We start from the raw sequence: 23,202 nt of genomic DNA, 5'->3' as shown, positions 1-23,202 counted from the left end.
CTGCGATCAGCACTCATCATAACAGTCCTGGGGTGTGTTCATTAGGCACTAAATGGAAGAAAACGGAGCGACTGGAAACTACCAATAAGAAACGCTCATTTTTGTTTTCGCTATGGTGTGCTCTAATACATACTATCCAGATTTAGGGGCCTAGAGATGCATAATTCCATCAAGGGCTGTAACAGACAGATTTTAAACACTGCAGTTCACCTTCCCTATCCTGTTCCATCAATCCTACACCAAAAAGAGAAACAGTTCCTATCCCATTCCTCTCTCACTACCTCTCTGTTTGTCTTCATGTACTGAACAGCTTCTTTCACTTTCTCCCCATGCTGTTGTCTGCAGCAGCAGGTATGACCTCTCTATGGAGTCTTATAGCTTCTGCAGCAGCAGGTATGACCTCTCTATGGAGTCTTATAGCTTCTGCAGCAGCAGGTATGACCTCTCTATGGCATCTTATAGCTTCTGCAGCAGCAGGTATGACCTCTCTATGGAGCCTTATAGCTTCTGCAGCAGCAGGCATGAACTCTCTATGGAGTCTTATAGCTTCTGCAGCAGCAGGTATGACCTCTCTATGGCGTCTTATAGCTTCTGCAGCAGCAGGTATGACCTCTCTATGGAGTCTTATAGCTTCTGCAGCAGCAGGCATGAACTCTCTATGGAGTCTTATAGCTTCTGCAGCAGCAGGTATGACATCTCTATGGCGTCTTATAGCTTCTGCAGCAGCAGGTATGACCTCTCTATGGAGTCTTATAGCTTCTGCAGCAGCAGGTATGACCTCTCTATGGAGTCTTATAGCTTCTGCAGCAGCAGGTATGAACTCTCTATGGAGTCTTATAGCTTCAGTTAATGTGGGTTTTTCACAGTATAAGTTCAAAACAGTGAGCAGATATTCCCCTTTCTCTTCATATTGGATATACTTTTTTATCCAGCTCCGTTTAATAGACACACACACACACACACACACACACACACACACACTCTCCCATGATAAAGAAATATTATTAGTTATTATCAGTGTGTGAGCCAGCTCCTTCTGATGTCACACAGTCTGGACTGTCAGTCACTGGGGATTGACACTGTTTTTTGTGGGGAGTTGCCATGGACAACTGGGAAGGGGAGGTTGGCTGTGTGTGTGTGTGAGAAAGCTCTACAGCAGGGTAGAACTCATTAACAGCAGCTTGAGAATGATTTTAGTTCTATGTCGCTTTGATTAAACAGCTGCAGTCTCTGCGTGCACCCCCCCCCACTTGTGTTTGTGTTAGGGAGAGTCTGGCCACCCCATCTGTGTGTTTATGAGAGGGTGGATCGTGTGTGTGTGTGTGTGTGTTTAAAGCCAATAGGTTATTGCCAGGAGGTTATGAGGGTCTGTTTGATTGTTTGAGTGTGTCTGTTTATACTGGTGGACACATCTACATGGGACTGACACTCATCTAGCTGTTTGCAGCCAGATAGTTTCCCCTCCGGCAGAAGATTTGTTTGTTGTTAGTACACTGAATAGTTCTCTTTTGGCAAGGGGGGTGTGTGTGTGTGTGTGTGTATTGTGTTAAGGTCAGTAAGGGCAGCCAGTCTCTAGAGGCGATGGTTGATGATCTGTCCACCCTGCCTTGTCTGCTGTGTTTTCCCTGCTGTGTGTGTGTTGGTCTGTGTGTTGCTGGGACTGGGCCTGGCACTGTGGTCTCTGAGCCCTGGCTTAATCCTGGGTCACAGAGGCCCAATGCCACAGCCTTAGGCTAAACTAACCTGTGGGTGGGCCGTCACCACACACACACACACACACACACACACACACACACAGCGCTTTACAATTAGGAAAACCCCTGTTTGTTATTTCAAGCAGTAAACAGCAAATAAATCCATCATCTGAAGTGGGCACTGCTGGGGGAAAACACACACACACACACACACCACACACCACACACACACACACACACACACACACACACACACTTTGAACTGGGTCTTTGAAGGCAAGGCCAGGGGAAACCCTTCCTCTCAACAATCACTTTCTTCAACTTTGATTTCAGCTGGGGTGTGTGTGTGTCTCACAGAAAGGTTAATGCCTGTCTGTTTTCTGATTTTTTGTGTGTGTGTGTGTGTGTGTGTGTGTGTGTGTGTGTGTGTGTGTGTGTGTGTGTGTGTGTGTGTGTGTGTGTGTGTGTGTGTGTGTGTGTGTGTGTGTGTGTGTGTGTGTGTGTGTGTGTGTGTGTGTGTGTGTTTTCACTGTGTAAGTGCACAAAAACCTGAGTCCTTGTATCAGTCAGTGTCATTGCCCTGATTCTTTCTGACGTGTGTTGATGTCTTGGTGGGGTTGTGTTTGGTCTGAGGGTTATTACAGTTGTTACCTGTATGTTTCTGTCAGTGTTTCACTGTGATATCTGAGCCCTCTGTCATACTGAGTGGCACACACACACACACACATACACACTACACACATACACACACACACACACACACACACACACACACACACACACACCAGGACAAGAGTGTCCCCGGCCACAGCCCGTTCCCATTACACCCCATTTCCTCTCAATCACAGAGGATCCCCTCTGATTGTTTGGCCTGATTACTGCCGTATGCTGAGGGCCAGTGGGGGTGAAGTGAAGGGGGGGCAAGGTAAAGGGGGGTTGGGACACACACAATAGGGCAAGGACGGATCACTGAATTACTGCTCTATGATTCATAAAGCGTCTCAGAGTGGGAGTGCTGATCTAGGATAAGTTTTTCCTTTTAGATCAGAATGACTACCATTATATGGACACGTAGGGCCTGATCCTAGATCAGCATCTCCTACTCTGAGATGTTCTATGGAAAAGGGCTCAGAGGATCAGTCAGATCTGATACATATACAGGGCTCAGAGTTTTACCGGTTCAGACCACATGGTCAGGAACACCTTGTGGCTGCAGTTACATAGTCTGCTGTAACTTCTGGCTGCTGTGATGTAGTCAGAGAAGGTTTGAATCCTAAGCAACCTACATACACATTGTTTGAAGTACAATAGACCAACATACCTACAGTAGTTGGTTAAAGCTGTGTGCTGGAAATCCTTGGTAGAGCATGGGTGGAGTAGGCATTGTGGTGCTCATGTGAATTTCTTATTTACATTTACATTTACATTTAAGTCATTTAGCAGACGCTCTTATCCAGAGCGACTTACAAATTTGTGCATTCACCTTATGATATCCAGTGGAACAACCACTTTACAAAAGTGCATCTAAATCTTTTAAGGGGGGGGTTAGAAGGATTACTTTATCCTATCCCAGGTATTCCTTAAAGAGGTGGGGTTTCAGGTGTCTCCGGAAGGTGGTGATTGACTCCGCTGTCCTGGCGTCGTGAGGGAGCTTGTTCCACCATTGGGGTGCCAGAGCAGCGAACAGTTTTGACTGGGCTGAGCGGGAACTGTGCTTCCTCAGAGGTAGGGAGGCGAGCAGGCCAGAGGTGGATGAACGGAGTGCCCTTGTTTGGGTGTAGGGCCTGATCAGAGCCTGAAGGTATGGAGGTGCCGTTCCCTTCACAGCTCCGTAGGCAAGCACCATGGTCTTGTAGCGGATGCGAGCTTCGACTGGAAGCCAGTGGAGAGAGCGGAGGAGCGGGGTGACGTGAGAGAACTTGGGAAGGTTGAACACCAGACGGGCTGCGGCGTTCTGGATGAGTTGTAGGGGTTTAATGGCACAGGCAGGGAGCCCAGCCAACAGCGAGTTGCAATAATCCAGACGGGAGATGACAAGTGCCTGGATTAGGACCTGCGCCGCTTTTTTGGCTTCAAACCAATCCCCCTACTTCTCACTTAACTTATTTTTTTTGTTTTTAATACACTCAGAGGAAAGTTTAGTAGGTACACCCATCTCGTACCGGGTCAGAACTCCCTTTGCTTCCAGAACAGCCTGAATTCTTTGGGGAATGGAAACATTGCTCAATTGGTATCAAAGGACCTAACATGTGCCAGGAAAACATTCCCCACACCATTACACCACCCACACCATTACACCACCACCACCAGCCTGTACCGTTGACACCAGGCAGGGTGGGGCCCTGGACTCATGCTGCTTACGCCAATCCTAACTCTGCTGTCAGCATGATAAAACAGGAACTGGGATTCGTCGGACCAGGCAATGTTTTTCCACTCCTCAGTTGTCCAGTGTTGATGATCACGTCCCCACTGGAGCCACTTCTTCATGTTTTTAGCTGATAGGAGTGGAACCCGGTGTGGTCGTCTGCTGCAGTAGCCCATCTGTGACAAGGACCGATGAGTTGTACTGCTGTTATTATTGTACTGCGCCTTGAAAAGGCCAGGTTGCCGGACGTTTCTGAGAGACTGGAACTGGTGCGCGCCTTGCACCGATGATCATACCACGCTCAAAGTCACTTAGGACACTGGCTTTGCCCACTGAATGCCTCGATGCCTGTCTGCCTGTTTTATACAGCAAGCCACGGCCACGTGACTCATTGTCTGTAGGAGCAAAAGCATTTTTGTGAACGGAGTGTTGTACCTAATAAACTGTCCAGTGAGTGTATTGGTGTCAGCTGAAATGAAATAGTCCATGAAATTACTGACAATGGGAAGTTATTTCAAGATTTTATAGTGGTTCACTGTAATCATGATTGGCTTCTACAAATACCAGGAGAATGCTGTGGTTGCACTGTTTAAGACCATGCTAACAGGTTCTGGTGTGGTCCAGTTCCATATGCCTGTCATGATTTACAAGACAATCAGTCTGGGCTTCTGATTCAAATCTAAAGATCTGTCAATATTGTTTTGTGGCGTTGATTTAAGTACTTCTGTGTCATTTTCCAAGTAACCCAAATACACATCTTTCCTCTCCTCTGTTTTCTAGGACAAAAAGCTGCGAGTCTTTGACCCAAGAGCCCAGCTGACACCTGTTCAGGTAAGTCCCTCTACTGGACTCCACATCTCTCCTAACCCACAAGAACTAACCAGAAGCATCATTCATTGCCATCCATCCAGTGAATGTATGCTGCTTGACAGAGCTCATAGTATGAATGGGTAGATTAACAGTGGACAGGGGGGATACCGTCTGTATGACTGTGACCTGCAGTGGGAGTAGGACCTGGCTCTCTGTGACTTTGTCCTGGAGGTCAGCGGAGGTCAGCCTGCCGGACCAGGTATCAGAGGGTTAAAGCGTGTTACTCTGTGTGTCTCTGTCTAACACTTCACTAGATGGACAACCTCCGGCACAGTCAGCTCTCCATCTTCTCCTTCTCTGTGTCGATTTCTAATGGCTGCTCTCCTTACCCTTCCCTCTGGAAGCTGCCCTGTCAGTCTAGGCCTAGCCCCACGCTGTGGTGGGACGGTGTAGGGTGAACCTGCCCCTACATGCTGGTCTTTGGTCAGTTGTGCATTTTCTCCACTTATGGTTAAGATTAGGATTGGTTGAGGGGAAGCTGATCCCAGATCTGTACCTAGGGGAAACTTCACCGTGGAGCGGGGTGAGATGTCCTAGTCCTACTGAAAAACATGGTGGCTTTGGTCCAAAGCTCTCACCGCTGTCCCTTCTCCCTGATTTATCTAAGTATTGATTCATTAGAACGGTACACAAGCTGGTTACCCGTGGGAACCAAGGGAAACATCATGAATGGTGTTGTATGAGTTGGTGTGACCTTGAACCTCTGTGACCACTGGTTACTTCCTTACTGGGATTTATCGGAGTTGTTGACGATGGCTTTTGGCCAATCAACCCTGAGCAAGGCAGTTAACCCACTGTTCCCCAGGCGCGGGAGACGTGGATGTCGATTAAGGCATCCCCCTCGCACCTCTCTGATTCAGAGGGGTTGGGTTACATGCGGAAGAAACATTTCAGTTGAAAGCATTCAGTTGTACTACTGACTAGGTATCCCCCTTTCCTTTCCAATAGTACTCCATCACAACCAGCAGGAATGAGGACTTGAGTGGAATTGAGGAGGGGGCACACACACACACACACACACACACACACACAGAGGAGGGTTTGCAACATTGAGAAATTATTCTCTCACATTTTGGCAGCTTTCATTAGTGATATAGTCCCTGTGTTAGTCTCCCTCTGTCATCTGTAAACAGGGAGATTTCATTAGTGATATAGTCCCTGTGTTAGTCTCCCTCTGTCATCTGTAAACAGAGAGATTTCATTAGTGTTATAGTTCCTGTGTTAGTCTCCCTCTGTCATCTGTAAACAGAGAGATGTCATTAGTGATATAGTCCCTGTGTTAGTCTCCCTCTGCCATCTGTAAACGGAGAGATGTCATTAGTGTTATAGTTCCTGTGTTAATCTCCCTCTGTCATCTGTAAACAGAGAGATGTCATTAGTGTTATAGTCCCTGTGTTAGTCTCCCTCTGTCATCTGTAAACAGAGAGATTTCATTAGTGATATAGTCCCTGTGTTAGTCTCCCTCTGTCATCTGTAAACAGAGAGATTTCATTAGTGATATAGTCCCTGTGTTAGTCTCCCTCTGTCATCTGTAAACAGAGACTGGCTGGAAAAACAATACATGCTCTAGCCAGCAGATTAAATATTACACACCGCCTGGGTGTAAATACCTGGAGGACAGATCACTGCCAAAGAGGGGTGTGTGTGTGTGTGTGTGTGTGTGTGTGTGTGTGTGTGTGTGTGGCTCTGACACCTTTGTAAAAGGATGACTGTTTCAGAGGCCTCTGTGCCGACTGACGTCAGGTGCCTTCTCAGAAAGGAAGTTGAGAAAAGTTACATATGGATTATTCTGTACGTGGCCTTGGGCTTTGTGTACATGAGTCTCTGTCTGTGTGTGTGTGTCATTTTTACTGTTAGCGTGTTTGCTTAATCAATGTGAGAGAGGATAACTGGCTCCAGTCCAAGTGGTTGAACCCTCCAGTTCAATATTTACCTCAGGTGTGTCAATCTGTCAGACACTGGAGAACCTTTCTGGAAACATCTCCAGCTTTTCAACAACAGGACAGCACTCCCATGGACTATTACTTCAGTTCCCCTCCATTGGTTGCGTTTGGCAATGGGACTGTTGTTAGAAATGAACTGCTACTCACATGACTCAGAATTCCTTAGATCTCTCGATGCGTTTGGATAAAGAACATTGTGAAACCGAAGTAAAACCTGCTGGAATGTTTTCAGTTTGCTCATTTAAGGGTTCTTGCTCGTTAGCTTGGATCGGAGTAAGACTTTTTGAAGGGTCCACATGTCTGCAACTCAGAACCCACGGCTTCGGACACACACACACACACACTTACACTTACACTTTCATATTCATCAAGAGGACCTGCTATGTGTGCTATAGTTAACCAGAAAGCCCCAGCCCCATCATCTCAGCCCCCTTGACAGCTTTCAGATGTCTCTCTGGAGAACGAGAGAAGGAGCGCCACTCCCATTAACACCATGCTGGGTGGTAGAGTAGACTTTAACAAGCAGAGCAGTGGTTCATCCTAACACACAGCTGGTGTTCCAAATGGCACCCTATTCTCTTTATAGTGCACTACTTCTGACCAGGGCCCAAAAGTAGTGCACTATGTAGGAGAAAGGGGGGCATTTGGGACAAACACAATGAGGCTGGTAATTGGACCGATCGAGGGTGTGAATCTAATGTATACATGGGTCTCAGAGTACTGTAAAACACAGCATTACACACAGCATTACATTTCAGTTAACACTGGGGATCTGACAGACATTCGCTGCATCACAATGAAATCTGGGGGAAACCGACTGGTTTTAATGTCTTTGTGATGCCCCCAGATGTCTGATGCCCCCAGATGTCTTTGTGATGCCCCCAGATGTCTTTGTGATGCCCCCAGATGTCTTTGTGATGCCCCCAGATGTCTTTGTGATGCCCCCAGATGTCTTTGTGATGCCCCCAGATGTCTTTGTGATGCCCCCAGATGTCTGATGCCCCAGATGTCTTTGTGATGCCCCCAGATGTCTTTGTGATGCCCCCAGATGTCTTTGTGATGCCCCCAGATGTCTGATGCCCCCAGATGTCTGATGCCCCAGATGTCTTTGTGATGCCCCCAGATGTCTTTGTGATGCCCCCAGATGTCTTTGTGATGCCCCCAGATGTCTTTGTGATGCCCCCAGATGTCTTTGTGATGCCCCCAGATGTCTTTGTGATGCCCCCAGATGTCTTTGTGATGCCCCCAGATGTCTTTGTGATGCCCCCAGATGTCTTTGTGATGCCCCCAGATGTCTTTGTGATGTCCCCCAGATGTCTTTGTGATGTCCCCCAGATGTCTTTATGATGTCCCCCAGATGTCTTTGTGATGCACCCAGATGTCTTTGTGATGCCCCCAGATGTCTTTGTGATGCCCCCAGATGTCTTTGTGATGCCCCCAGATGTCTTTGTGATGCCCCCAGATGTCTTTGTGATGCCCCCAGATGTCTTTGTGATGCCCCCAGATGTCTTTGTGATGCCCCCAGATGTCTTTGTGATGCCCCCAGATGTCTTTATGATGTCCCCCAGATGTCTTTATGATGTCCCCCAGATGTCTTTGTGATGTCCCCCAGATGTCTTTGTGATGTCCCCCAGATGTCTTTGTGATGCCCCCTGATGTCTTTGTGATGCCCCCAGATGTCTTTATGATGCCCCCAGATGTCTTTGTGATGCCCTCAGATGTCTTTGTGATGCCCCCAGATGTCTTTGTGATGCCCTCAGATGTCTTTGTGATGCCCTCAGATGTCTTTGTGATGCCCTCAGATGTCTTTGTGATGCCCTCAGATGTCTTTGTGATGCCCCCAGATGTCTTTGTGATGCCCCCAGATGTCTTTGTGATGCCCCCAGATGTCTTTGTGATGCCCCCAGATGTCTTTATGATGCCCTCAGATGTCTTACTGATGCCCCCAGATGTCTTTGTGATGCCCCCAGATTGATTTTTTGTTTATGTCAAACTTAAAGGGGCACTGATATTAACAGTTTTGATATTTTAAATGAATGATACTCATTGGTTGTTGAAGGATATCTGTTATTCATGCTGTCCAAAGCTCCATCTATGATTTTAAGTGGTAACATTTCTCCAGCCCCATCTCTGAGGTTTATATCAAATCAAGTGGTGGGGCTCCGGTTTCCTTGTTTTAAATTATACAGTGGGTCTTTAAGATGCATTCCACTAGGGTATCTGTCTTGTCTTCTTCCCCCACAATGCATTGTAACAACTCTGTCTGTTCTGTCATGATTTGAATGGAAGCGAATTGCCGGCGAGGCCACAATATAAACAGTACCAGTCTCAGAACGGTCTCAACTTTGCCTCAGTGTATGTTGCTAACCTCATAGATAACTATGTTTTTGTCTTCCTGCCAGACTGAGCCATTGTTTCCTCATCAACTGAGGCCACGGAACACTGCACCACAATCCTCTGTCGGAGGAAAGCCGCCCTGGTTAAAACGCTTTCAAATCAAATCAAATTGTCATATGCGGCGAATACAACAGATGTAGACTTTACCATGCTTACTTACGAGCCCTTTTCCAACAATGCAAAGTTAAAAAAAAGTGTTTTCCATTTGCTAATTTTCTAACACAATAAATAACAATAACGAGGCTATATACACATTTTTGCTCTAGCCTGCGTGGAGTGCAAAATGGGCATGGTTTATACTTTTGGGACTAGTCTATTGACCCATTATGCCAGACAAGCTCAATCTAGCACATAATCTAGTATTTGAAATAATTTTGATAATGTTTGAACCCAGGTCTGGAGGAAAGTTGGTAACTATTAAATGGAGGATCTCCTCTAAAGGAGGTGAGAAGTGATGAAGTGTTTTGACTTCACTAAACAAATCATGTCATCATTCAGCAGGCGTTCAGTGCAGCAGTACCATCCAGGGCTATATCTTGGAGCGTGTCCTGATTCCACCCCTAGCCAAACCTGGGTGAAGTGGTTGTTAGAGGAGTTTGCTTGCTAAAGCACTGTTGACCGGGATAGCTTTCATTCAGTACAGTACCATCCAGGGACATATGGAGCAGATTGTTGATGTGTCCTGTTCAACCCTAGCCTGGATGCCAAACCTGTTGCTATGTTCATTTGGCATGACAATGACCATGTGAGTTTGCAAGATGGCACAAACAGATCTGGGACCAGGCTAGTTCCACCGTAGCCGAGATGCCAAACTTGGGTGTGCTTTAGGCTACTATTTCTAAAGCCTTAACCTTCGTTACGGCAGTTTGCTTGCTAAAGCATAACCATATGGGGCAACCATGCTACATGTAGCTTCCACCCAGCTTGTAGCTACAGTAAACCACCATCTCTCTGGTTCCCACTATGGCCAAGCTGCCAAGTCAAAATGCGCTTTATCGGGAAAATGTATGAAATCGAAAATGTGTGTTTTGCTCTTAATTTAGGGGTAGGTTTAGGCATAAGGTTCTGGCTAAGGTTAGGATGGACATGATTATGTTCCCTTACAGGCAGGTGGAGTAAATATAGAGACAGTAATTGTAGCTGTGATTTTTGCTGTATTTATGGGGAAAGAGAGCTTACTGGGTAATTTAAGCTTCGGACAGGAAGAGCCGTATTCCAACTGTGCGTGTGTGTGCAGGCGCGCGCACGTAGTGTACATTTAGATAACTGGCACAGGTTGTGTGTGTTTGTCTTTCTCAGAATCTCTCACAGCTGAAACGTGTCGTTTTGATCTTTGGATGTTTTCCACTTAGTCCCTTTCAGACAATTTTTGTACAGTCAGTGCGGTTCACTTAATTTTTTGTGCAGTGTGAAGACTCCAAAGGAACTCAGACCCCTCAAAGAGCCTCCGAAGAGAACTGAACTGAGACCATCTCGAGATGTGGTCTGAGTTGTCATTATTCTCGCACCACACACTAGATCTGGGCTTCCCTAACTCGGTCCTGTAGGCTAAGAGAGATCTTAAGCTGTTTATTCGATTGTGGGGGTTTGAATAGTGTGAGAAGACCACAACATATTTGGTGAGAATCACCAAAATCAATTCTAGTTCTTATTTAAGGGGCAGTAGCCTGCATTGGGTGTACAATTTTCAATTACAGCATGATTTAATCTGCAGTTATTCTTCTGCTATTTATTCTGTTACCGATAATATTTTCCTGTTAATTGTATCGTCTGATTGCGTTCATGAGACATAATAATTGTAATCTATTAGCTTCCAAAATGTAAGTCCAATAACACGTTCTGATTAAATGGCTTGTCCTGCAGTTTGTAAAAAAGTGTATTGTGTGAATGTTGTAAAATGATCTTGGTTCCCTTCTACACATAGCAATGTGAATCCAAAGAGGACTGAGTCACTTTAAAGAGGACTGAGATTGGTTCTTTTAAAGAGGATTCTATGTGAAAACACCCTTATTTTACATTTGACTACCTTTCAGTGCTTGTTACTATCCCTTATTTTTGGTTTTCTTATAGAAACACCTGATATTTATCTGGCTCTCCCCATGGCTTTGTACTTTCCCTAATCATCCCCAAAATGTCCGTCTAGTTTCCCTTCCTAGAGGCATCTACTGACCTCCCTAGCGAGGCCTCTTCCCTGCCCATACTTAGTTACAAGGTTTGGTGTGGTGCACGTGCCTGTGTTTGTGTCCCATCCGTGTGTGTGTTGGAATTACAGAGCTGAAAATACTCCTCATACTTTTGGGCCAGAGCTGGCTGCAGATTCGGAGGCTGTGGTCCCTGGCAGGGAAGAGGAGAGAGGGAGACAGGAAAGGGAATGGTTTCTCTGGCTTCTAGGAGGCCAGATTCCTCCATTTGGGCTTCTGCTGCTTTTGGTGAAATTAGAGATGACCTGGAATGGGTTTTGGAGGAGAGAGCGGGCAGGGCAAAGGAGTGAAAACACACCAGTCAACTGCACTACTGAGACCGGACACTCCCCTCTCTCTACCCACTCTCCCCTGTTACTTTAAACATACAGGCTGTGTGTGTGTCCGTGTGTGTGTGACTGCTTAGAATCTTTATTTTTCATTATAGGAGGTGTGTGTGTGTGTGTGTGTGTGTGTGTGTGTGTGTGTGTGTGTGTGTGTGCGTGTGCGCGCGCATTTGGATCTCATGGTCATTCAGCCTCACATTTGTCATTACAGGAAGTCCAAACTAGCAGTGGGCACGGTGGGCTAGCTTCCAGGCAGTGTGGACTCTGGCAGCCATGACAATGAGGCTCTGTGGCTGACTGCTGCTAGAGTAACTTATACAGTATTACAGTATTATTGTTTTGGGCCAGAGGGAAGAGCTGTGAAATAGAAGAGGTGGGGTATAGGGAGGGAGGGGACGAGAACCTAACCAATACATTTCACAACTGGTTTTGTCCTCCTTCCGTTGTTGTTGTCCCTTGATTATGATGTATTTTTGTATTTGGTATTTTATTAGGATCCCCATTACCTGTTGCGAAAGCAGCAGCTACTCTTCCTGGGGTCCACACAGAACATGAGACATGAACATACAGAACATTCATAGACAAGAACAGCTCCATGACAGAACTACATAGCCTACACATTAATACATACACACAAACTATCTAGGTCTAACAGGGGAGAGGTGTTGTGAGGTGTTGCTTTATCTGTTGTTGAAACCAGGTTTGCTGTTCATTTGACCAATATGAGATTGAATGGAGTTCCATGCAATAATGGCTCTATATAATACTGTAAGCTTTCTTGAATTTGTTCTGGATTTGGGGACTGTGAAAATACCCCTGGTGGCATGTCTGGTGGGGTGTGTGTGTGTGTGTGTGTGTGTGAGTGTGTCAGAGCTGTGTGTAAGTTTACTATGCAAACAATTTGGAATTTTCAACACATTTGTTTCTTATAAAATAAGAAGTGATGCAGTCGGTCTCTCCTCAACTCTTAACCAAGAGAGACTGGCATGCATAGTATTTATATCAGCCCTCTGATTACAATAAAGAGCAAGACGTGGCGCTCTGTTCTGGGCCAGCTGCAGCTTAACTAGGTCCTTCTTTGCAGCACCTGACCACACGTCTGGACAATAATCAAGATAAGACGAAACTAGAGCCTGCAGGACTTGCTTTTTGGAGTGTGGTGTCAAAAAGCAGAGCATGTCTTTATAATGGACAGATCTCTCCCCATCTGTAGAACCATTGAATCTATATGTTTTGACCATGACAGTTTACAATCTAAGGTAACACCAAGTCATTTAGTCTCCTCAACTTGTTCAATAGTCACATCATTCATTACCAGATTCAGCTGAGGTCTAGAGCTTAGGGAATGATTTGTACCAAATACAATGCTCTTCGTTTTAGAGATGTTCAGGACCAGTTTATTACTGGCCACCCATTCCAATACTCACTGCAACCCTCTTGTTAAGAGTTTCAGTAACTTCATTAGCTGTGGTTGCTGACATGTATATGGTTGAATCATCAGCATACATGGACACATCGGCTTTGTTTAATGCTTATGGCAGGTCATTGGTAAAAATAGAACTAGTAAAGGGCCTAGAGAGCTGCCATGTGGTACACCACACTTTACATGTTTTACATTAAAGAAAACCCTCTGATTTCTATTAGATATATAGCTCTGAATCCATGGTTTGGCACAGGTTGAAAAGCCATAAAACATCAGTTTCCTTAACTAGAGGTTATGGTGAATAATATCAAAGGCTGTACTAGGATCTAACAGTACTGTTCCCACAGTCTTCTTATTATCAATTTATTTCAACCAATCATCAGTATTTTGTGTCAGTGCAGTACATGTTGAGTGCCTTTTTCTATAAGTATGCTGAAAATCTGTCAATTTGTTTACCGAGAACTAGCAATGTATTTGGTCAAACACATTTTTTCCCCAACAGTTTGCTAAGAGCTAGCAACAAGCTGATAGGTCTGCTGTTAGAACCAGTAAACACCACTTTACCACTCTTGGGTAGCGGAATGACTTTGGCTTCCTTCCGGGCCTGAGGACAAAGACTTTCCTCTAGGCTCAGATTAAAGATATGACAGATAGGAGTGGCTATAGAGTCAGATACCATCCTCAGTAGCTTTCCATCTAAGTTGTCAATGGCAGGAGGCTTGTCATTATTCATCAAAAACAATCATTTTTCCACTCTCCCACACAAACTTTACAAAATTCAAACTTAAAATGCTTTTCTTTCATTTTTTAGTTTTCTTTATGCATGAATGCAATGGCTCACTGTTGTTGGCATTTCCTCCCTAAGTTTGACGACTGCCAATGAGGTAATAATTAAAATAATATGCAACATCAAATGGTTTTGTGATAAATACGCTTAATAAATAAATAAGATTGAATGACATTTTTTTGATTGAATTTGTCTTTGTGCCCATAATTTCATTTAAAGTACTCAAGTTTTTCCCCATCATTCTTTGTCATTGATCTTGGCTTCATAGTACTGTCTCTTCTTTTTGTTGAGTTTAGTCACATCGTTTGTCAATTTGCAGTAAGTCAGCCAGTTAGATGTGCAGCCGGACTTATTAGTCACTCCAATTTCCCCATCTCTTTCACCCATACAGTTTTTCAATTTCTCATCAATCCATGGAGTCAGTTTCTTAACAGGTGCATGTTTATCAATAATTGGAAGAAACAATTGAATAAATGAATCAAGTGCAGTGTCTGGAGATACTCTTATTCATCACATCAGACCAACAAATGTCACAGTGTCCAGAAGCTCGGAGCTCTGTGCGTCCTTGTGGACTCTAATGGGAGAGTTGGAGAAACACTCCTCTTGGCCGCAAAGTAGCTCAGATCATACTGCAGATTCCCTTAGCAGTAGTTCTACTGCAGTATGCATGGATAGACATGTGTATGCAGGCATCTAGGCATGTTCACATGCATGCACACGAACGCAGGCACACACACAAATGAACGAACACAGACTCTTATAGACTGATTTTGACTCGAATCTCCGGGTTAGACACATAGTAGACATATCAGAAATATTAAAAGGTCAAGAACAAAACGTTTAACTTCCACGTTTGAGAGAAATTCCCTTCAAAGTTCAACAGACAAAAATACATAGTTTTGTCTCTTTTAATGTGAATCTCCATCTTCAGCATGAGGGTGAAGACATAAGTGGCTACAGCGATACCGTCTCTCTTGAGTACCAGCATTAAACCCTACTACAGAGACACAGCGATGCAGTCCCTCCTAATTACCAGCATTAAACCCTACTACAGAGACACAGCGATACAGTCCCTCCTAATTACCAGCATTAAACCCTACTACAGAGACACAGCGATACAGTCCGTCCTGAGTACCAGCATTAAACCCTACTACAGAGACACAGCGATGCAGTCCCTCCTAATTACCAGCATTAAACCCTACTACAGAGACACAGCGATACAGTCCCTCCTAATTACCAGCATTAAACCCTACTACAGAGACACAGCGATGCAGTCCGTCCTAATTACCAGCATTAAACCCTACTACAGAGACACAGCGATGCAGTCCCTCCTAATTACCAGCATTAAACCCTACTACAGAGACACAGCGATACAGTCCGTCCTGAGTACCAGCATTAAACCCTACTACAGAGACACAGCGATGCAGTCCCTCCTAATTACCAGCATTAAACCCTACTACAGAGACACAGCGATGCAGTCCCTCCTAATTACCAGCATTAAACCCTACTACAGAGACACAGCGATACAGTCCCTCCTAATTACCAGCATTAAACCCTACTACAGAGACACAGCGATACAGTCCGTCCTGAGTACCAGCATTAAACCCTACTACAGAGACACAGCGATGCAGTCCCTCCTAATTACCAGCATTAAACCCTACTACAGAGACACAGCGATACAGTCCGTCCTGAGTACCAGCATTAAACCCTACTACAGAGACACAGCGATACAGTCCCTCCTAATTACCAGCATTAAACCCTACTACAGAGACACAGCGATGCAGTCCCTCCTAATTACCAGCATTAAACCCTACTACAGAGACACAGCGATGCAGTCCGTCCTGAGTACCAGCATTAAACCCTACTACAGAGACACAGCGATGCAGTCCGTCCTGAGTACCAGCATTAAACCCTACTACAGAGACACAGCGATGCAGTCCGTCCTGAGTACCAGCATTAAACCCTACTACAGAGACACAGCGATGCAGTCCGTCCTGAGTACCAGCATTAAACCCTACTACAGAGACACAGCGATGCAGTCCCTCCTAATTACCAGCATTAAACCCTACTACAGAGACACAGCGATGCAGTCCGTCCTGAGTACCAGCATTAAACCCTACTACAGAGACACAGCGATGCAGTCCGTCCTGAGTACCAGCATTAAACCCTACTACAGAGACACAGCGATGCAGTCCCTCCTAATTACCAGCATTAAACCCTACTACAGAGACACAGCGATACAGTCCGTCCTGAGTACCAGCATTAAACCCTACTACAGAGACACAGCGATGCAGTCCCTCCTAATTACCAGCATTAAACCCTACTACAGAGACACAGCGATGCAGTCCCTCCTAATTACCAGCATTAAACCCTACTACAGAGACACAGCGATGCAGTCCCTCCTAATTACCAGCATTAAACCCTACTACAGAGACACAGCGATGCAGTCCCTCCTAATTACCAGCATTAAACCCTACTACAGAGACACAGCGATGCAGTCCCTCCTAATTACCAGCATTAAACCCTACTACAGAGACACAGCGATGCAGTCCGTCCTGAGTACCAGCATTAAACCCTACTACAGAGACACAGCGACGCAGTCCGTCCTGAGTACCAGCATTAAACCCTACTACAGAGACACAGCGACGCAGTCCCTCCTAATTACCAGCATTAAACCCTACTACAGAGACACAGCGATACAGTCCGTCCTGAGTACCAGCATTAAACCCTACTACAGAGACACAGCGATGCAGTCCGTCCTGAGTACCAGCATTAAACCCTACTACAGAATGCCAGGTCAGCATTAAGTCTGATCTCTGTGGCTCCATTCCCCAACACTGTACTGTACTACATGATGTGTTTATTGATTGTTGAACTGTATTATCTATGAGCCTATAATCCAGAAAGGAAAAACTGAGGTCAAAATTGTTGTTGAAGAGAAGCCCATATCTGGGTAGGTAGACTGTGGGATAGTTCAGCCATGACATGTTTACAACAGGGATGGAAGAGGAATTGTTGATGGAAACGCACCCACACGTTTACAATGGGAGAAGAGGAATCAATCTTGGACACACAGTCCACTTATTAAAACCTGTTTGTTTTCAGACAAAGTTCACAGTTAACAAGGTTGCTATAGTAACCATCTAGCCACTTCTGAATTGAAATTTAACAGCGATGGCCCAAGTCCAGCGGACAGCGTGACTGGGTATATTAAAAACCACTGTTAGAAACATGGTTAGATTGATTCCTTGTGTAATGGGGAATGTGTGTAAGGTCTGAGTACGAGCTTTGACATTTTCTTGGATAGTTCACATTCTGTACTTTATGGATTTTCTATTTCGTGTTTCACAATGTTGACGTGATACCACATGATGTGCTGGCGTTAGACGTTCTCTGACCCTAAACACTTTTTATTCTCAAGGAAGTATCAACATCTCATTCTTCGGCAGCGCTGAAAGAGGGTTTGTGTGAGAATACATGATTTGGATGAAGAAAAAAGAGAACCTGTTAAGTAATTTAGACCTTTTAAGGAATCAGTATAACAATTATAATGCTATTCAAATTAACATGGATGTGTGTGTGCACACGTGTGTGTGCATTTGCGTGTGTGCGTTGGTGTGTGAACCGTTGTTTTATTGCACTTATAACCTGGACTCAGATCTGTTTATGCTGCCATGGGAGTTGGCTGTGCTGCACTAACAGATCTGGGACCAGGCTACCACGCTCGTCCTGAAGAGTGAAATCTAAATCAAAAGCGATGCACATCTGCAATCTGGACTAGTACCTGTAACCCTTATGATTGATGTTCCCTCACCTCACCTCCCTCTTCCCTGCGTGGAACCCTATATGACATGGTTTATACTGACGTTTTAAACATGATACGTTTTGGACAAAAAGCTCATCTTATCCTGTGAGGTCACCGCTTGAGCGTTTAGTTTTAATGTGTGTGCAGTCATAACTCATAACTACCTGTCTCTCTCTCTCTCTCTCTCTCCATGCCCTCCTTCACCCCCTGTCCTCTGCCCTGTCTCTCTCTCTCTCTCTCCATGCCCTCCTCCACCCCCTGTCCTCTGCCCTGTCTCTCTCTCTCTCCATGCCCTCCTTCACCCCCTGTCCTCTGCCCTGTCTCTCTCTCTCTCTCCATGCCCTCCTCCACCCCCTGTCCTCTGCCCTGTCTCTCTCTCTCCATGCCCTCCTTCACCCCCCTGTCCTCTGCCCTGTGTCTCTCTCTCTCTCTCTCTCTCTCTCTCTCTCTCTCTCTCCATGCCCTCCTTCAGCCCCTGTCCTCTGCCCTGTCTCTCTCTCTCTCTCCATGCCCTCCTTCACCCCCCTGTCCTCTGCCCTGTCTCTCTCTCTCTCCATGCCCTCCTTCACCCCCTGTCCTCTGCCCTGTCTCTCTCTCTCTCCATGCCCTCCTTCACCCCCTGTCCTCTGCCCTGTCTCTCTCTCTCTCTCCATGCCCTCCTTCACCTCCTGTCCTCTGCCCTGTCTCTCTCTCTCTCTCCATGCCCTCCTTCACCTCCTGTCCTCTGCCCTGTCTCTCTCTCTCTCTCCATGCCCTCCTTCACCCCCTGTCCTCTGCCCTGTCTCTCTCTCTCTCTCCATGCCCTCCTTCACCCCCCTGTCCTCTGCCCTGTCTCTCTCTCTCTCCATGCCCTCCTTCACCCCCTGTCCTCTGCCCTGTCTCTCTCTCTCTCTCCATGCCCTCCTTCACCCCCTGTCCTCTGCCCTGTCTCTCTCTCTCTCTCCATGCCCTCCTTCACCCCCTGTCCTCTGCCCTGTCTCTCTCTCTCTCTCTCTCCATGCCCTCCTTCACCCCCCTGTCCTCTGCCCTGTCTCTCTCTCTCTCCATGCCCTCCTTCACCCCCTGTCCTCTGCCCTGTCTCTCTCTCTCTCCATGCCCTCCTTCACCCCCTGTCCTCTGCCCTGTCTCTCTCTCTCTCTCTCTCTCTCTCTCTCTCTTTCCATGCCCTCCTTCACCCCATGTCCTCTGCCCTGTCTCTCTCTCTCTCTTTCCATGCCCTCCTTCACCCCATGTCCTCTGCCCTGTCTCTCTCTCCATGCCCTCCTTCACCCCCTGTCCTCTGCCCTGTCTCTCTCTCTTTCCATGCCCATTGTTGCCCCCTTGCCACTCACTCACTCACTCACTCACTCACTCACTCACTCACTCACTCACTCACTCACTCACTCACTCACTCACTCACTCACTCACTCATTCAATTCAAGGGGCTTTATTGGCATGGGAAACATATTGTAACATTGCCAAAGCAAGTGAAGTAGATAATATACAAAAGTGAAATAAACAATAAAAATAAAAATTAACAGTTAATATTACACTCACAAAGTTCCAAAAGAATAAAGACATTTCAAAGTCATATGATATGTGTGTATATATAGTGTTGTAACGATGTGCAAATAGTTGAAGTACAAAAGGGAAAATAAATACACATAAATATGGGTTGTATTTACAATGGTGTTTGTTCTTCACTGGTTGCCCTTTTCTTGTGGCAACAGGTCACACATCTTGCTGCTGTGATGGCACACTGTGGTATTTCACCCAATAGATATGGGAGTTTATCAAAATCGGGTTTGTTTTCAAATTCTTTGTGGATCTGTTTAATCTGAGGGAAATATGTGTCTCTAATATGGTCATACATTTGGCAGGAGGTTAGGAAGTGCAGCTCAGTTTCCACCTCACTTTGTGGGCAGTGTGCACATAGCCCGTCTTCTCTTGAGAGCCAGGTCTGCCTACGGCGGCCTTTCTCAATAGCAAGGCTATGTTCACTGAGTCTGTACATAGTCAAAGCTTTCCTTAAGTTTGGGTCAGTCACAGTGGTCAGGTATTCTGCCACTGTGTACTCTCTGTTTAGGGCCAAATAGCATTCTAGTTTACTCTGTTTTTTTGTAAATTCTTTCCAATGTGTCAAGTAATTATCTTTTTGTTTTCTCATGATTTGGTTGGGTGTAATTGTGTTGCTGTCCTGGGGTTCTGTGGGGTCTGTGTGTTTGTGAACAGAGCCCCAGGACCAGCTTGCTTAGGGGACTCTTCTCCAGGTTCATCTCTCTGTAGGTGATGGCTTTGTTATGGAAGGTTTGGCAATCGCTTCCTTTTAGGTGGTTGTAGAATTTAACGACTCTTTTCTGGATTTTCATAATTAGTGGGTATTGGCCTAATTCTGCTCTGCATGCATTATTTGGTGTTTTACGTTGTACACTGAGAATATTTTTGCAGAATTCTGCATGCAGAGTTTGGTGTTTGTCCCATTTTGTGAATTCTTGTTTGGTGAGCGGACCCCAGACCTCACAACCATAAAGGGCAATGGGTTATAGGTGTACCTACCATAGGAGTACCCTCGGAGCCTACCATTGACTATGTACATACCCAGCGTACGACAGAGCTGCAGGAGTTGTGACCCGTTTTTGTTGGTTATGTTGTCATAGTTGTGTCTAGGGGGGGCATATGGGGGAGGAAATGCTGTCACCTCCAGGTAGGTGTTTGTCCCTATGTGTGCTGAGGGTGTCAGGTTCTTGTCCGTTTTCAGGCATTTAGGTCGACACAGACTAGTACATGTCCCTGGGCCTGGAAATTGTTGCTTTCCACCTCCAGGATGGAGAAGCTGTCTTCATTAAAGTATGGTGATTCTAGTGGGGGGATATAGGTAGCACACAGGAGGACATTTTGTCTCTGAGATCATTTCCTTTAGAATTTCTAGCCTAATGTAAAATGTTGCTGTTTTGATTAATATAGTAGAGTGAGTTAGGTCTGCTCTATACCAACTTAGCATACCCCCTGAGTCCCCTCCCTGTTTCACACCTGGTAGTTTGGTGGATGGGGCGTCCAGCTCTCTGTAACCTAGAGGGCAACCAGTGGGTCCGGCTCCTCCACACCATGTTTCTTGTAGGATGACAATGTCTGTATTTCCGATTTCTTTGAAGTCCAGGTTCCTGCTCTTTAGGCCGAAGGCAGGTGACCTCAGGCCTTGGATATTCCAGGATGAGATAGTGAAGGCTTTGTGTTCCATAAAGTGTCCAATGTTGTTGGTCGTGTGGTTTGGCCTCAGGCCTGTAAGTGTGAGCAGAGCCTGCTCCAGCAGGACCTGCTAATGGCTACCGGCTAACTCTACCCAGATGTTGCCCCATTCATTCTCCCTCCATCTCTTTTTGCTTGCCTACTGTAGCTCCCTGTATTACTGCCTGGGCCGCGTCCCAAACGGCACCCTATTCCCTATATAGTGCACTGCTTTTGACCTGGGCCCGTACTCTGGTGAAAAGGAGTGCACCATATAGGGAATAGGGTGCCATTTGGGACAGTCCTGCCTACTGCCTCTCCTCCAGTGTCAGTTCTGGTTTAAAAGGATCTAGCTTGTATGGAAGGAATGACGTCTAATGAAGATGGGATTTTACTGTCCTAAATATTTCCTGCACAGCGTCATATAATAACATCATATGGTTATTCCATTCATCCCTGTGCTGAAGCCGGTTATTATTTAACCTGTTAGGGCTAGGGGGCAGTATTGACACGGCTGGATAAAAAACATACCCGATTTAATCTGGTTACCACTCCTACCCAGTAACTAGAATATGCATATACTTATTACATATGGATAGAAAACACCCTACATTTTCTAAAACTGTTTGAATGGTGTCTGTGAGTGTAACAGAACTCAAATGGCAGGTCAAAACCTGAGAGATTCCTTTACAGGAAGTGGCCTGTCTGACCATTTCTTGAACTTCTTTTCCATCTCTATCATTTACTAAGGATCTCTGCTCTAACGTGACACTTCCCACGTCGTCCATAGGCGCTCAGAGCCCGGGAAAAAACAGAATGTCGTCATTCCAGCCCCAGGCTGAAACACATTATCGCCTTTCTCAAGTGGCCGATCAAGGGACACTGGGCTTATGCGCGTGACCCCGACCGCCCCCGCCTTTGGGATTTTTTTCCTCTGTTTGCCGAAAAGGAGATTCCCTGTCGGAATATTATCGCTTTTCTACGAAAAAAATGTCGTAAAAATTGATTTTAAACAGCGGTTGACATGCTTCGAAGTACGGTAATGGAATATTTAGAATTTTATTGTCACGAATTGCGCCATGCGCGCGACACTTCTTTACTATTTCGGATAGTGTCTGGAACGCATCGAACAAAACGCCGCTATTCGGATATAACGATGGATTATTTTGGACCAAACCAACATTTGTTATTGAAGTAGCAGTCCTGGGTGTGCATTCTGACGAAGACAACAAAAGGTAATCAAACTTTTATAATAGTAAATATGATTATGGTGAGTGCTAAACTTGCCGGGTGTCTAAATAGCGAGCCCGTGATGCCTGGGCTATGTACTTAGAATATTGCAAAATGTGCTTTCACCAAAAAGCTATTTTAAAATCGGACATATTGAGTGCATAGAGGAGGTCTGTATCTATAATTATTAAAATAATTGTTATGCTTTTTGTGAACGTTTATCGTGAGTAATTTAGTAAAATGTTAGCGAATTCCCCGGAAGTTTGCGGGGGGTATGCTAGTTCTGAACGTCACATGCTAATGTAAAAAGCTGTTTTTTGATATAAATATGAACTTGATTGAACAAAACATGCATGTATTGTATAACATAATGTCCTAGGGTTGTCATCTGATGAAGATCATCAAAGGTGAGTGCTGCATTTAGCTGTCTTCTGGGTTTTGGTGACATTATATGCTGGCTTGAAAAATGGGTGTCTGATTATTTCTGGCTTGGTACTCTGCTGACATAATCTAATGTTTTGCTTTCGTTGTAAAGCCTTTTTGAAATCGGACAGTGTGGTTAGATTAACGAGAGTCTTGTCTTTTAAGTAATAGGATTTTTAAGGTTTTGAAAATCGCGCCACAGGCTGGCAGTGGCTGTTACGTAGGTGGGACGCAAGCGTCCCACCTAGCCCATAGAGGTTAAGTGTTAATTCATCGAGATTCTATGACAGGGTCCTTGCCCCCCAGCCTGTTGGAGTGTTTCTGATGTGGAATTAAATAGAGAACGTTCACTACTGTGCTTTGTGTGCACGACATTTTGGGAAGTTAGGTGTTTTCTGAGAGAGAGAGATGTTTTTCTTTGTTTCTATGAGATCATGACGTTTGTGTGTGGGTCTGTGTCTATGAGATTGTGTTTGTGTGTCAGTGTATTTGCAGGGAGGTGAGCTAATCAGCTAATGATTATGGGAGGATCCT

General features: G+C 45.5%; 1 protein-coding gene across 1 annotated transcript in view; it reads left to right on the top strand.

The window, feature by feature from the left end:
- LOC106592965 (coronin-7) overlaps positions 1-23,202 on the top strand; it is a 112,266-nt gene that overhangs the window by 25,874 nt on the left and 63,190 nt on the right. Inside the window, exon 7 of the mRNA XM_045715652.1 lies at positions 4,840-4,890. Within this exon, the coding sequence (XP_045571608.1) occupies positions 4,840-4,890 (51 nt within the window). The remainder of the gene's footprint in view (positions 1-4,839; positions 4,891-23,202) is intronic.

This window comes from Salmo salar, chromosome ssa03 (genome assembly GCF_905237065.1).
Source record: "Salmo salar chromosome ssa03, Ssal_v3.1, whole genome shotgun sequence".
NCBI classification, from domain to species: domain Eukaryota; kingdom Metazoa; phylum Chordata; class Actinopteri; order Salmoniformes; family Salmonidae; genus Salmo; species Salmo salar.
This window is presented reverse-complemented; position numbering and strand designations above follow the sequence as displayed.